The 14,297-nt window shown below is 42.4% G+C and overlaps 1 protein-coding gene across 21 annotated transcripts in view; it reads left to right on the top strand.

Annotated features, from left to right (window-relative positions):
• The window catches only part of NRG1 (neuregulin 1), a 443,600-nt gene extending 438,334 nt beyond the window's left edge, over nt 1-5,266 (top strand). For all 21 annotated transcript variants that reach the window (XM_038125665.1, XM_038125662.1, XM_038125666.1 and 18 more), the window contains one exon: nt 19-5,266. In XM_038125665.1, the coding sequence (XP_037981593.1) occupies nt 19-670 (652 nt within the window). In that variant the 3' untranslated portion in view covers nt 671-5,266. The remainder of the gene's footprint in view (nt 1-18) is intronic.
• Nucleotides 5,267-14,297: the final 9,031 nt, after the last annotated feature.

Raw genomic sequence — 14,297 nt, 5'->3', positions numbered from 1 at the left:
CCTGTCTCTTTTTTTCAGGTATGTCTCAGCTATGACCACACCAGCTCGCATGTCACCTGTTGATTTTCACACTCCAACTTCTCCCAAGTCCCGCCCCTCCACAATGTCACCACAGGCTTCCAGCTTGACCGTCTCCATCCCTTCAGTGGCGGTGAGTCCCTTCATAGAAGAGGAGCGACCTCTGCTCCTGGTGACTCCACTGCAGCTGCATCAGAAGTATGACCACCACCTTCAGCAATTCAACTCCTTTCACCACAATGCCACCCATGAGAGCAACAGCCTGCCACCAAGTCCTCTGCGGATCGTGGAGGATGAGGAGTATGAGACCACACAGGAGTACGAACCAGCACAGGAGCCTCCAAAGAAACTCACCAACAGCCGGAGGGTCAAAAGAACAAAGCCCAACGGCCACATTTCCAGCAGGGTGGAAGTGGACTCTGACACAAGCTCTGAGAACAGCAGCTCTGAGACCGAAACAGAAGATGAAAGAATAGGTGAGGATACACCATTCCTGAGCATACCGAACCCCGGGGCAACTGGTCTGGAGCCAGCCACTGCCTTCCGGCTGGCTGAAACCAGGACTAACCCGGCAAATCGCTTCTCCACACCAGAAGAGTTACAAGCAAGGTTGTCCAGTGTCATAGCTAACCAAGACCCTATTGCTGTATAAAACATAAAACACATAGATTCACATGTAAAACTTTATTTTATATAATGAAGTATTCCACCTTTAAATTAAACAATTTATTTTATTTTAGCAATTCCGCTGATAGAAAACAGGAGGGGAAGAAAACTTTTATAAATTAAATATATGTATGTACAAATGTGTTATGTGCCATATGTAGCAATTTTTTACAGTATTTCAAAAATGGGGAAAGATATCAATGGTGCCTTTATGTTATGTTAAGTTGAGAGCAAGTTTTGTACAGTTTCAATGATGGCTGTCCCATAGTATTTTGCAAAACCTTTTAGCCCTCAGTTGTCCTAGCTTTTTTGTGCATTGCATTATAATGACTGGATGTATGATTTGCAAGAATTGCAGAAGTCCCTCTGGTCGCTTGCTGTAGAGTCTAAAAATCAGAAAGCCCTGTAATGGCACTCTCACCCTACTCCACCAGAAAAACACACGTATACACACACACAGAGTCAGAAAGGAAAAAAAAAATTTAAAAAAAAAAAAGATTAAAAAAGTAAAAAAAAAAAAAAAAGTTTCCTATATGAGAACTTTTATTTGCTTTCCGTATATGAGATGAGTTTTGTCTGCTCTCTGCCAGCCAAAAGGTTTGCTTCTTTGAGCACTGGGATAATAGTAGATCCAACAGCATGCTACTATTAATTACAGCAGGATAACAAAAAACATACAAACAAAAAAAAAGCCAACCTGCATTAAGTAATATTACTTATAGAAAGAAAGTAATACTGTGATTTTAAACCAAATATATTATTAATCAGAGGTCAGCTTGTAATCACTAGGAGCTGCCATTTCATTATTTTCCAGATATTAATTGTTCTAGTTATCCCTTAGGAAATGGGTTTAAGTTAGCTGAGGCTTTGAACCCAATATTCTATTCAAACAAAAAAGAAAAAAAAAACAAGAAAATAGGAAAAAAAAAAAAAAAAGAAAACATTTATATTAGTTTATGTTAATGGGGCAAATATAATAGATATCTGTAATCAAGCAAGGAAGAGATCTAGCTGGAAAACAAATGCCACTAATAAAAGTGCAATCAGTTTTCACCTCTATTTCTTAATGTTGATTTCTAATACATGACTTATTCTTTTGTTTCCACTGAATTTTCTTCCCCTTTTTCCCTTCCTCAGAAAGAACCCTGACAAGCTTCTAGCAATACCTTGTTAGAGCTGCTGCTGGAGTAAGGCTTACTCTTGGACAAAGAAAGGCCTTTCAGGGAAGAAGAACATGATTTGCTGAATGGTTAAGAAGTACAGGCATGTAGGAGGGACAAAGCAGATGTGTGGAGTTTATTTCCACTCACCTTTACTGACTCCATTACTTGGGTTGAGAGAGGCAAGGCTGATGCAGAGCCCATTTATGAAGGCAAGCACACCATGTGAGTTACAGCCCTAGTAACCCATGTGTGACTATTAAATATCAGTGTTTGTATAGCCAGTGACAGTCTTGAAGTCATTGACTAGTAATGAACAAGGATACTGTCAGTGCTGGAGCAGATGCATCCATCCAGACAGAAGCAAATGGACTCTTTTGCACTGAATTCCTATCAGTTTAGTCAGGGTCACTCTGCCTCTTCTATACTTTTGATTTTTTGTTGTGTGTTCAGTTGGCACAGCATTGACTCAGGATTGATGTGGAAAACAAATGTTTTTCCTAGACTCTGGGGATTCTGAAAATGAGAACATGTGTTTTACAGGTATTACTGAGCTCTAAATAAGAGCCCTGTCAAGACAAAAATAATTTCAGCCAAACTACCCTCATCCTTTGGGCCACATTCTGGTCCTAGTTAAATGAAGAGAAATATATCAAGGAAAATCTGTGACATGCAAACCTGAGGTACAAAAGTCCCAACTCAGTAAATTGTTCAAGCATATGCTTAATCCCAGCAAAAGTTACCTTTAGCATGTGCTAGACTCTCATTGACACATCCAGCACATGCAGAAAGTTAAGCGTGTGCCTTAGAGTTTTGCTGAACAAGGTGTCCTATCAATTTGAGACTGAAAGCAAAGCATAGCAAAATAAGATCTTTGCTAGGATGACAAAAATCAGTGAGTTCCTCACTGTATAAATAACCATACCACATTAGTAAGAACATAGGTGAGTCTACCTGAACACCAGATTCAGCAGAAAAAGAAGAAAAAAAACCCCTTAATATAGGGAACAAAGTTGTCCACTAGAATGTCAGTGGTAGAACCAAAAGGCTAGGAAACTAGCACAGCTTTGGGCTGTGTGGTGGCTGAAATGACACTGCTTATTTGAGAAATCTGTGGAAGATGGCAAATACATACTGTCTGGACTTAAGTCCCCTTTGCCATTTTTTCCTAGCTGGCATGTACTTGAACACACTTTGCCTTTGCAGACTGAAACAAAAGCTTTCTACAAATTCTATATGCCATATTCTCATTTTCATCCCTTTAGTCATGCCTATTTATCTGCAATCCCATGCAGCAGAATATCCATCTCTCTGATTCTGCAACTCAGTAGTAGAGAGGGTCAGGTGGGCTTTCCTAATGAAGGCCACAAGTTTCCAAAAGATCTGCACTGTTGATTTTCCTTGGGCACTTGAATATCTGTCCCTTCAGGAAAGCCTCTGACACTACAAAGACCTTGCAGGACAGATGAGACAGAAAAAGGATGGCAGAGAAACAAGAGATTTGCCCCAAAATCACCCATCTTAATGGCAGAATAGAGATTATAAGACAGGTCTTTTGTAAACACCTCCAGCATATATCAACCACAGGCCAGCTCTCGCTGAAGTATCTATAATAGCCCAGACAGATTAATGAGGATGGAAAGGGAACATGCCTTGACATTGAGTAAATGATTTGACTACTAACACTGTTATTGTGGAGGGACAGTACAAAAATAAAGGAGCAGTTCCATATTTGGGAGCTGTACATTTGAGATTTATTTGGTATAGGTCTAGGGAAAAATGTCACACATCTTCTGTTGCAGTGCCTCAAAGTCAAATTGTTGTGCAGTTCCAGCTATTCCTACCCCTCGGAATATACACAGTGTGTTATAGAGCAAGCATGAAATTAGGCTGGAGACTTCACATGGACCTAAGAACAAGAAAATACAATTGGGGATATGGCTGCCTAAGCCCTTAGATCTTTGTGGAGAACCCAGCCTTACAGCACAATTCATGCAGCAGTGAATTCGGGAATTGCCCTGGCTTGGCACACACAGAAGCAGGAAGAGGACACAAACCCTCACCTCTCAGCTTGTGTTTATCACACTGTGAGGGTGTTTCACATCAGTCAGGTCCACACCCAGAAGTTAGTGAGTCTACCTGGCCTCAGGTGCTGCTGGCAGGCTGCAGCTAGTTCCTGCTGGCCAAGGGGCTGGAGGTTGCAGCAGCACAGAGCAGAGCCAGCGAGTGCCTATGGAAAAGGCCAGCTCCCCTGCTGGGGATATTTGCTTCATTTCCCAGACTTTTGACCTAGGCAGTCCCAGCGCCCTTGAGCCATCACTGTATGATGCTTGCCAATTCTTTGGCTGAAAGTCATGGCAAGAAGAAACATACTTTGAAGAGGGGTGAAATATTCCAGTGGTGGCACAGTTGTTAAGATTGTCCTGGTTTATTTCCATGTCATTTAGTTTGAGCTATGAGTTTTTCCTGTGTATGGGTTTATATGCAGGAATTGTTCCAAGATGAAAGGCTTCTTTCAAGAGTGTATAACTAGATTATGTTGTGCACAACCTGGTACAGCCTGCCTGTTTAAGGGGTGTAAAGCATTACAGCTCCATACAGGTTCTCATGCAACAGAGAAAAGCCTACTCCCTCCTTTTGGCCCAGTTATTCCCTTCCTCACTTGAGCCACCCCAAGACACCCAGGTTTAAGAGATCAATCACTGCCTTTATCAGGGAAACAGGAAAGCTCCTTCTTTCCAGTACTCCAAAACAACAATGCTGCATCTCCTGCTTCTCTCACACACATTGCAAGCAGTTTCCTGACAATCCAGGATAGCAAACTGGTGTCTCCTCAAAGGACACACCTCTCAGCCTGTTGAGCACTTCTTGGCCCTGCAGTGTGGCTACTTACCTTTACCTGGGTCTTACTTATAGTAAGGAACAAAAAAGCACCTATGAAATGCTGCAGAGAAAGGCAGACAAAGAACATGGCCAATTATCATCATTTGTAATTCTCTATTCTATTGTAAATATGTCTTGTACATATGTGGATGTTTTCATTATTTACTGTCTTTATGGATATTGTGTTAAATGAGACGCTCTTAGTTTATTGTGTAACACTGTAAATAATATAACATCCTTTATTATTTATGCATAGGCATCTAACATTCAGAGAAAGTTATCCTCATATTATTTTAAGATATATGTCAAAAAGATGTTGCATTTTTCCTTTTGCTTTGAGAAAATTGTAATATATCCTCTTTTTCACCTCTTTTCCTTAAAAAAAAAAAAAAAGAATGCTAATTTATTGTTCAGGAGAGAAAGGGGATGTAACTGAAAGGCAAACTGTTCAAAGAACATGCTGTGGAAGCCACAAGCTACTGATAAACTAAAGAATTTATTACCCCAAATACAGCAATAAGTAATTGTTGATTTATTAAGGTTTTGTTATTCATTTTCAGTAAAAGAGGTGCTGGATTAAATTGTTTATGTGTGGTCCTGGCCCAGCTGCTCAGCAGACTGTGCCAGGTCACTAGCTACCATCTTTCTGTATCCAAACATTGTTGTAAAGGTCTTGTTCTATTGTTGTGGACCACTGTTCCTTGAGATTTCTGACTCATCTCTATGGGGGTCTCTGGCAGACACTCTTGCTCCAACAAACATTTTTCGTTTCTTAAGTTAGAATTATTAGCTCTACCCTGACCATTACTACTTAAGATGGATGGGGTTTGGGGAGGGGGAGGAGTTGTGGGGGTGGAAATGACACAGTCTTGGGACTGTGGGAGGCTGCTCTACAAAAATGTCACCTCACTGTTCAGCAACAGTCAATAAAGCAAAGCAGATACTGGGAACTCTTAGATGGCACCACTATGCCACTATATAAAATCGTGATTTGCGCCAGTTGTAAATACAATGAGTGGTCCTGGTCTTCTTGTCTCAGGAAAGAAATAGTATAACAGGGAAGGATTTGAAGGGCAACCCAGGTGAATAAATATCTGGAGCTGGTGAGGTCTGGGGAGCACTGGGTAGGCTGAATATCATTATTCAGAAAGAAAGAACAGCAGAGAGAAGATACTAAAGGTGTGATGAAACACCTTCTTATCTTGTAGAAGGTAAGAAAAGACTGGATGTTTAATACCTCTCCCAATAAAAAAAATGGGAGTTATCAGTCAAAACTACTGGGCACCGTATTTTCAGAAAGATGGAAGATTCCCAGCTCTTCATGTGAAGGGTAGGAAACTTGGAGGATTACTTGCTGCAAGGGATTGTGGATTGTGTTTCCATGGGTTCATGGTGGGAGCCAGATTTTAGGCATTAATCCAATGAGGATTACTAAATCCATGAAAAACACATCAGACGCAGGAAATAACTGAACTGAAAACATGTGGAGATTGTATAAATTGGAAATACTGTGTATACTATTGCTGCTCTTACCCTTTTCCAACTCTCTGCCACACTTGGAAAGAAGGAGGGCAGATATCTGATCTGGTTTTTCTTACGTAATGTAAGTATGTAAAACCATTTGCTGTTAACGAGCATTAAAAACAAGAGAAGGAAATCTAGGCATGAGCAGAGGAGGGAGCAATGCAGTAAAAACATTTTGGATGTGCCTCACATCCATTTTTTCCCAGGGCTAGTGCTCCCAGGCCTACCTGTGGGTGCAGAATGAGATGCCAAACTGAGAATGGATGGAGAAATGGGAGGATGGAGGAATGGGGAGACAGAAGGATGGAGGGAGGGAGGCACAGAGGGACTGGGACAGGGGGAGGGAGGAAGGGAGGGACAGAGGGAGGAAATGACTGGCAAGGGTTTTCTGTCACTCTCCCTCTTCCCTAGTTCTCAACACAGAGAGTAAAGACCTGGTGGTCCAGTCTGATCTCAGTTTCCCTCGGACAGCTTCCCTGTCTTTCATGTGGAGGGATCCTGTGGCTGTGAGGCGGATGCTTCAGCTATTTGCTTCACCTGAATGTCTTAGCTGTATAGGGCCTTGTCACCTCACAGCCAGCCCAAGCTAGCACATTATAGCACAGTGCTACAATGGAGGAAAGGATGGTTCTTCCATTGTAGGCTGTTGACAATGGACTGCTTTGAGAAGACAGACCCTTCCTCAGGCATCCCCACTGTCCTTTCATGCAAGGAAGTGGAGGTAGACAATTTCTGAAGCAATTAAGTACCATAAGAACCACTCAGAGTCAACAGCACTAAGGACCTCATGACACATTTGATACAGACAAGAGAGCTTTAGGGAACACATCCTTGTGTGTCCCAAATGTCTGTCCTCGCAAAAGTTGTCAGTCCATGCTGTCTTTATCCTATTGGCTTTCTTGCCAAGCTTCTGCCTCTGCACTTCCCCACAGGATCTGGAAGCAGATGGCGTCAGGGAGCACCACAGGAAAATCGAGCAAACCCTTCTCATTTCTGCAGCCCACAGCTGGGTATGCTCATAGCATGCCAACTCCACCCAGTTATGAGCACATGATTTGCAGAATGCAGTCCCCAAGTTAATTCTCTCTGTCTCAGTTACAACTGATGGGAAGAAAACTATCTCAAATGCCTTGAGAGGTTGCAGTTAGTCAGTGATGATTAACCTGTGCAGCAGAAGCAAAGCAACATAAACTGTGCATAGGTTATGAACCTGATAACTCTTCTTTACTGACAACGGATCCTTGACAATGGCACTTTCAGGGCTAAATCTCATTTTACCTTCAAAAAAAAAAAACCCACAAAAAAAAATTGGAGCCTTAGGGATTTCTAATGCTATGACCTTTTGCTGGAGTTATTTCAGAGTAACTCTCATTAGAAAAGTTCTACTGATTGCAAAAATTATTTCACGTGTCTCCAGACTAAAGCTGGCAGGAGAAATGTCATAAATCACTGATATCCTCCTATGTCCCCATTTCCACCCATGAAGACAAGGACTAAAGGAGAGTTCAACAGCTTCCAGCAAGGAAGAGGTGGAACAAGATCAGGCCAATGCACATCTGGAAAGGTTGCCATGTCACTGGGGTTGGGCACAATATGGTGACTCCAGAAGGTATTTAGAGTGCTGCACTTTCTAAGCATTGCAGGGACTGTCAAAAACTGAGACAAAGACTTCAGCATAAATGAAATAATTTCCTTGAAAGCTAGACCTTACTTTCTAAGGTTTTAACTCCAGAAGGTATCCAAGCACCAACTTTAGCTGGAAACTGGACTTCTAACGTAAATGGCAGCTGATAAGTTTCCACTTAGGTTTTCCCACCTTGGGGATAGCAGGAGTTCCCTGCACTGGATGTAATGCTTTATGAACTAGAGAGGAACTCTGGCAGCAATGCATAGCAAACACCTGAAATAAGGCCATCTCATTTGATGACAGCAGCAGAGGAGGTGTCAAGGGAGTCTTTGCAAAGTTATATGCACATCAGTTGGTAAGGAGTACAGTGATTGTTAACAACTGATTAAGTCATTACTCTGGTAATGGCCAATTTGGAGCCATGCTTCAGAAGCCAGATATTGTGTGGGAGGTATTTTAACTTACCCTGCACATTACTGCATCAGTTGGTTTATGCATTCTCTATGTGTACACACACACATGCAGTGTCTCAATTTTCTGTAATGATTTCCTGATGTTTAGTGCATGCTCGGTGACGGGAAAGGAAAAAAATGTCACAACAAGGCCATTCAGCAGCTGCAAAACTGCCTGCATGTAAGAGAAAACACTTTTTCACCTCAGAGAGGAAAAACTTGAGGGTGATTTTTGTCCTGTACAGCTGTGAAAATATGGAAAGGGAATGCCTCTTTCTTCCCCAGTTGGACAGGCTGGGTCATAGATTGCAGAGATGCTTTCACAGGATCACAGCTGAGAAGGGACTGGCAAAGTGGAAGATTAAGAGGACTCCAGCTAGGGTAAAGGGTGGCCATGTGCCTCTCATTTCATTGAAATTACCCTCGAACAGTGGATTCAATCCCAAACAAAAAAAAAAAAAAAAAAAAGAGTCACTAAAGATTCCCAAATGTTGGGTCTTGGGCCTTCTATATGTGGCAAAGAGAGACAATTTCCGAAGAGCAATTATTGTCCCATATTCTGGTTCTCAGGATGTTCCCATTTTGTACTTCCCTTCCTCACCCTAAAGGGCCTAAAGCTGAGGATGAGTCAGATCCTCCACAGAAATGGACAGTAATGTATATGAGAAGACCTGTGCTCACTGTATATGTATGAGAAGACCTGTGCCTAGAGCAGCATTCCTAGAAAAAGCAAAGGGAACTACTAGTGCTGTGAAAGCAGTAATCCAAAAATAAAGACCAATTAGGAAATAACGGCCACTTAGATAAATGCCACAGTATAAATCCAGGAACCTGAAATTCAGCATCCTGTTTTAAAATCATCCCCTAATCAAAACTCCAGAAAACAAAATAATGCAATCCTCGTGATACATGAACCATTTTAATGACTAAAAATGCCCTGTTATTCAGTCAACTTAGTTAGCTATCTGCACACACCATCTTATCATATGCAACTAAAACATGCAGTATTTATCCGATGGCTGATGATTATGAAATAAAGCTGAAAGTAATAAAACTCCAAATAAGAACTGGCAGACTACAGCTATCTTGTGTCTGTTTTTATAATCAACCTCTCAGTTGTCATGGTACTAAATCACATATTCTGGGCCATATCAATGGAATAGCAGAAAGGAACTCTTATGTAGTAACCCTATTAGGTTCATTTCCAAGTGCCAGCTTTCTTCAAATAGAACTTGCATGGCCTTTTACAAGCTCTGATTACTGAGGTAACAGAATGGAAGTTCATGTAACATAAAGTCCAGGTAAGAGGATTATTATCACAGTGATTCTACACGCAGCTCTTTATTTTGCTGTCCAATACATTCCAGAGCTTATCTAATTATTTCTGTGTCTCTCATAATTAGTTAAAATTGCCATTTTAGGGCTTAAGATTTGGAAACCATGGTATTTTTAGCAAAGTTCACTTTCTGTCTTACAACTTCATTTGACTGAGAAGAGCTGTCCTGGCTCAGCAGCAGAACAGCTCTCAGCTTGGTCCCGAGGTGATTGCAGTAGGCCTTCAGCTGCAGGGGAGCAGCACGCTTTTTACTCCTTCTTTGTTATTTCACCAGGATCACATCATCAATGTCAGCACGTACTTCCAGGCTGCTCTTAGAAAAGATTTTTGGTTCAGGATCTAAAAGAGCTGATTTTTTTCTGTTTCCCACCTCATTTCCATATGTATGCAGCACATAGTTTAGATTTTAAAAAATTAAAAAGAGACTGGGGGGGGGGGATAACAAAGCTGTTGCTATCTCAGAAGTAAAAGACAAACATAAACAGCTTTGCCAAAGAGTCCATATTTAGCTTTGTCACATACACTGAGCAAGATACTCTCCATCTCAAACTGAGGTGATGGGAAATGGACCATACTGCCTGTGGAAACTGATGATGCTGAATTTCAGAGCAGAGGCTCAAGCCCCCTTGCAGTCTGTGACCCAGAGGCCTGGATGCCCAGGAGTTCCAAAAATATTTCAAAATATTGCTCTAAACAGTCGGCTGAGTGCATTGCAGTGCGTCAAGCCCTTGGCATGTGTGGAGGTTCCAAAGGTCAGCCATCCTTGGCTGCAGCTTGCTTTCAGGGGTGTTAAGTTCTCCCGCTCTGGCAGGGAAGACCCTCGGCTTGAAGTCACCTAGCCAGAGCTTTCACCCTGAAGCAAGCTGAGACACTTAGGATAGCAGCAGTGCTCCTTCCAGCCCAGGGGAGGAAACAAATGCGCAGCTTGACTTTCTGTGTGTTGGCCTGAAACCAGACACTGTGTCAATACTCTGCTATGACAGCTATGGTAGCGAGAATTACTTCAGAACAGAGGCATCCGGTGACTTAGAAGCTGAACAATCTCTTGCACCAAAGAGCAAATGTTTTCCCTGATTTTTTGGAGGGGTGGTGGGTGGGAGCCGAGATGATGAAATGCAATGGAAACCTGGCCTGCAGGCTGGGTTAGCATCCTCCAAAGCCTGGGGGCACAAAAAAGCACTCAGCAGCAGATGGTCTCACCCACTACCTACATGGAACCTCTCTCTTGTACATCTGAGCACTGACATGAGTGTCCAGTGACTGCAGTTCTGCCACCAGCTGTCGCATTCACCTATAGATAAGCATTGTACCTATGCAGCAAGAACTTGCAGGATATTATACACTGCCTTTAGGCAAGATATTTCTTTTGCCTAAAGCACATAACTGCACTTGTCCAACTGTTGACTCTCACAGAGGACTCCTTAGTAACTCCAAAGGTCTGATCTCTCTGTGAGAGTCCCCTAGATTTTGCAAGCTGGTATCCCTCTAAGTGGACAGGATATCCCCTTTGCTGCTGATAGCAAAATAGCAGTGACAGCAGAGAGCCAAGCATGCACTGGCCACAAGGCTACTTAGCTAGACTTGTGCTCAACAGATGGCATTTCTAGGAATTGCTGAAATATCTCTATGGCTAAACATAGTGGTCCTAACTCTCGCTCTTGTACTGAGGCTAGTAAAGCCATCTCACCATCTCTCTCACCAAGATATTTGACTCAGTCCAAGTACAAAATTACATATATTGTATACACTGAATTCTGCCTCTCTGGAACAGCCTTTTCCACTATTGCATTAAACAAGCAAGATGCCTGAGGTCAGATTCTGGAGGAGGGTCTTGGGAAAGTGCAAAATCTCTCAAGTAGCTGGGGAAAAAGAAACCTACCTACGAGACATTAATGGTTTTGTTCATCCCTAAAGGAAAAAGAAGTTGTTCACTTTTAACATAGAAATGAAAAGAATTGGGTTAAATGCATAGAGTCTTCACCCCTGCCCTTCCCAGGAGAAACTTTGCTGCTTTTCTTGGTCTTTGAAGAGTAATAATTTGCCCTGGAGCAGAAAACCTTCTACAAGGATTGTAGCCCTGATTTGCATGTGCTGATTAGCCTCAGTAGCACCACCGTTTTGTTGTGCAGATGAGCACTCTGAAGATAATGTATATTCTTTGCCTTCATTCACAAAGCTGCAAAGGTCTGGCAACTCATGAGTTACTATTTTGCTAATAGTAATCACTAATTCAATGCCTAGGATTAAAAATAGGATTGCTAATTCTTTTAATAAGTGACAGTGATAATGTCACAGTGCTATGTAGTACATAACCTTGTTATAGCTGAAGTTTGTTACCATACTTTTGGGTTCTCTCTCAGCTAATGTGCAGGAAGGTTCAGCTGCAAATGGCCTGTTTGAAGTATGAAATACCAATGGTATGCAATGTCCCGGTGGTACTTGAAATTACCCCAGAAAAGAAATCTCTCTGACCCTAGTGCCATTACTAGAAAGAGAGAGGAAAGTATTTCTGCTGAAAGACAACAAAGTTGCTTGGAATGCTCAGTAATACAGTGTTCCATGATGTCTGAAGATGACTTTCTAGAGTGCATGTGAAAGAGGCCATGACCAGCTTCAAAGACAGGGAAGCAAAGATTATCTCTCTGCTGCTCCCACTTTCTATTGACTGCCTAGTAATTCTGCTTGGATATCTCCATGTGCAGTAGGTGAAGAAGCTGACCAGCACTCAGTATTTAGGACCTTTGGGGAAGAAATGCAGGAACAGTTCTGAAGGCATAACTGAATAGGGGTGACATAAATTTCTTGCTGATCAGAGAGAGCAAAAATTCAGCATAGTTTTAACACTTAGGAATGCCCCACACCTATCAGGGACAGCACCACAGGCCTTTGGGCTGAATAGCTGGGACTTGCAGCTCTGTTTTGAGCCCACTTATGGACCTCGTTTCCTTAAAACCTACATGCTGCAGCCAGAGTGCAGTGGCCCTGGACAGGACAAGCGCTTTGATTATTTAATAGGAAGCTAATTCTAGAGAGGCTGTGTACAGCAGTCATCTCTTCTGTCTCCTATGTTAACAGGAACACATTTGCTGCACATCAAGGGCTAGTACTGCAAGGAGGAACAAAGCATGTGGGACTATTTTATTATCCAGCTTCATTAGATAGAAGATTGCTGTTGAAGAAGCAGCAGTTTTCTTGTCCATTGCAAACAATTATGCACAGTGGCCAGAAACAGCGTGACAGAAGTTACCCCTGTGTGATCAGGAGAATCACACAGGAAAATAAATGGAGGAAAATAAATGTGAAATGAAACAGTCAGTAAGGCAGTCTGCCACACTGCAGGGAGAAGTCTGCTTCTCTCCTGGCACTGAGACCCTCCACAGCAGAAAAAAAAAATGACAATGGCTTTCAGCAATTAATAGCACTAGGCTTCCAGAGACTAAAGACTTTCCTCATTTACTCTACAAATGAAGAAAGAATGACTTAACCCATTGTCACCCAAGAGTGACATAACCCCATGCTGGGGCATGTCTATATGGCTTTCCCAGGCACTGGGCCAGTCAACAGGCCTGTGCCACATCTGAATGCTCACTACAGCATTCTTCTTCACTAGAGCATTCCTTGTTGCTTCTGAGTGGAAACATACTCACCTTCCAAAACACCACCTAAGTGCTGAGCCTAATCCTCAGTCTGATGTTTGTCCTGGTTATTTGATTCTAATTCCATCCTGACCTCAGACAACAAAAGCACACAAGAAAACAACAAACTGTTCCCTACACTCAGATGGGGACAAAGTTTAACCTTTTGATCTTTTGCCCATCTAATTTTTCTCTGAGATCTCAGCTTAATTCCAGAGTAGCTGCTGCCAAAGCACATTCTGAGAAAAGTGTTGTTCCTGTCTTGCCACACTTAATCCCAGACAAGGCAGCTGTTCACCTGTGGAGGACTGCAGTTTTGTCGCTGAAGGGGGGTTAGCAGCAGACCAGGTAACATTTTCTTGCTGCCCCATAGGACCCTGGGAACTGGTAAACTGGGTTTTTCAAGGTGTGGCTGTCTTGCAAGGATCAACAGTAATTAATCAGGTTGCACTTTGGCACTGCCAGTTTCATCACTTCTGTGGCATGACCTATAGGATGGGTCAGCCTATAGCTGAGGCCCAGCTAGGCTGTCACAGACTATCATCTCTCTGCAGTTATTCATAGATGGAAAACAAATTGGTGTATATGGCCAGAGAAGTCCTCCTATGTTAGCCACAAGGAAAGGAGTGGTCCACCTGAACAGGGACAGGCACTGTGAAAGTTGAATCAAGAGCAGGCACTGTGAAAGGTGAAGATAGACCCAGGCATACAGTTCTTCAGTGGCATGCCTTGCCCCTTGGCCATACCTGTTGTTTTCACCATTAACAACCTCTGTCCCCCACAATTTCTGAACCAGTACCCCTTCTCACAAGAAGGACCCCAGCAACATTTATATCTGATACTCGTTGTTGTAGGCATAATTGTTAAAATCCGTATCTCTGTCAACAATTTGACCCACAAAAGGTCTCATGCTGGGGGAGGCTGCTCTAAACCATTGACACACTGTTGCTTCCCTACCTTAATTTGCACAAAATGGAGCAGAAAGTCCCTTGCTCC

Source organism: Motacilla alba, chromosome Z (genome assembly GCF_015832195.1).
Source record: "Motacilla alba alba isolate MOTALB_02 chromosome Z, Motacilla_alba_V1.0_pri, whole genome shotgun sequence".
NCBI lineage: Eukaryota > Metazoa > Chordata > Aves > Passeriformes > Motacillidae > Motacilla > Motacilla alba.
This window is presented reverse-complemented; position numbering and strand designations above follow the sequence as displayed.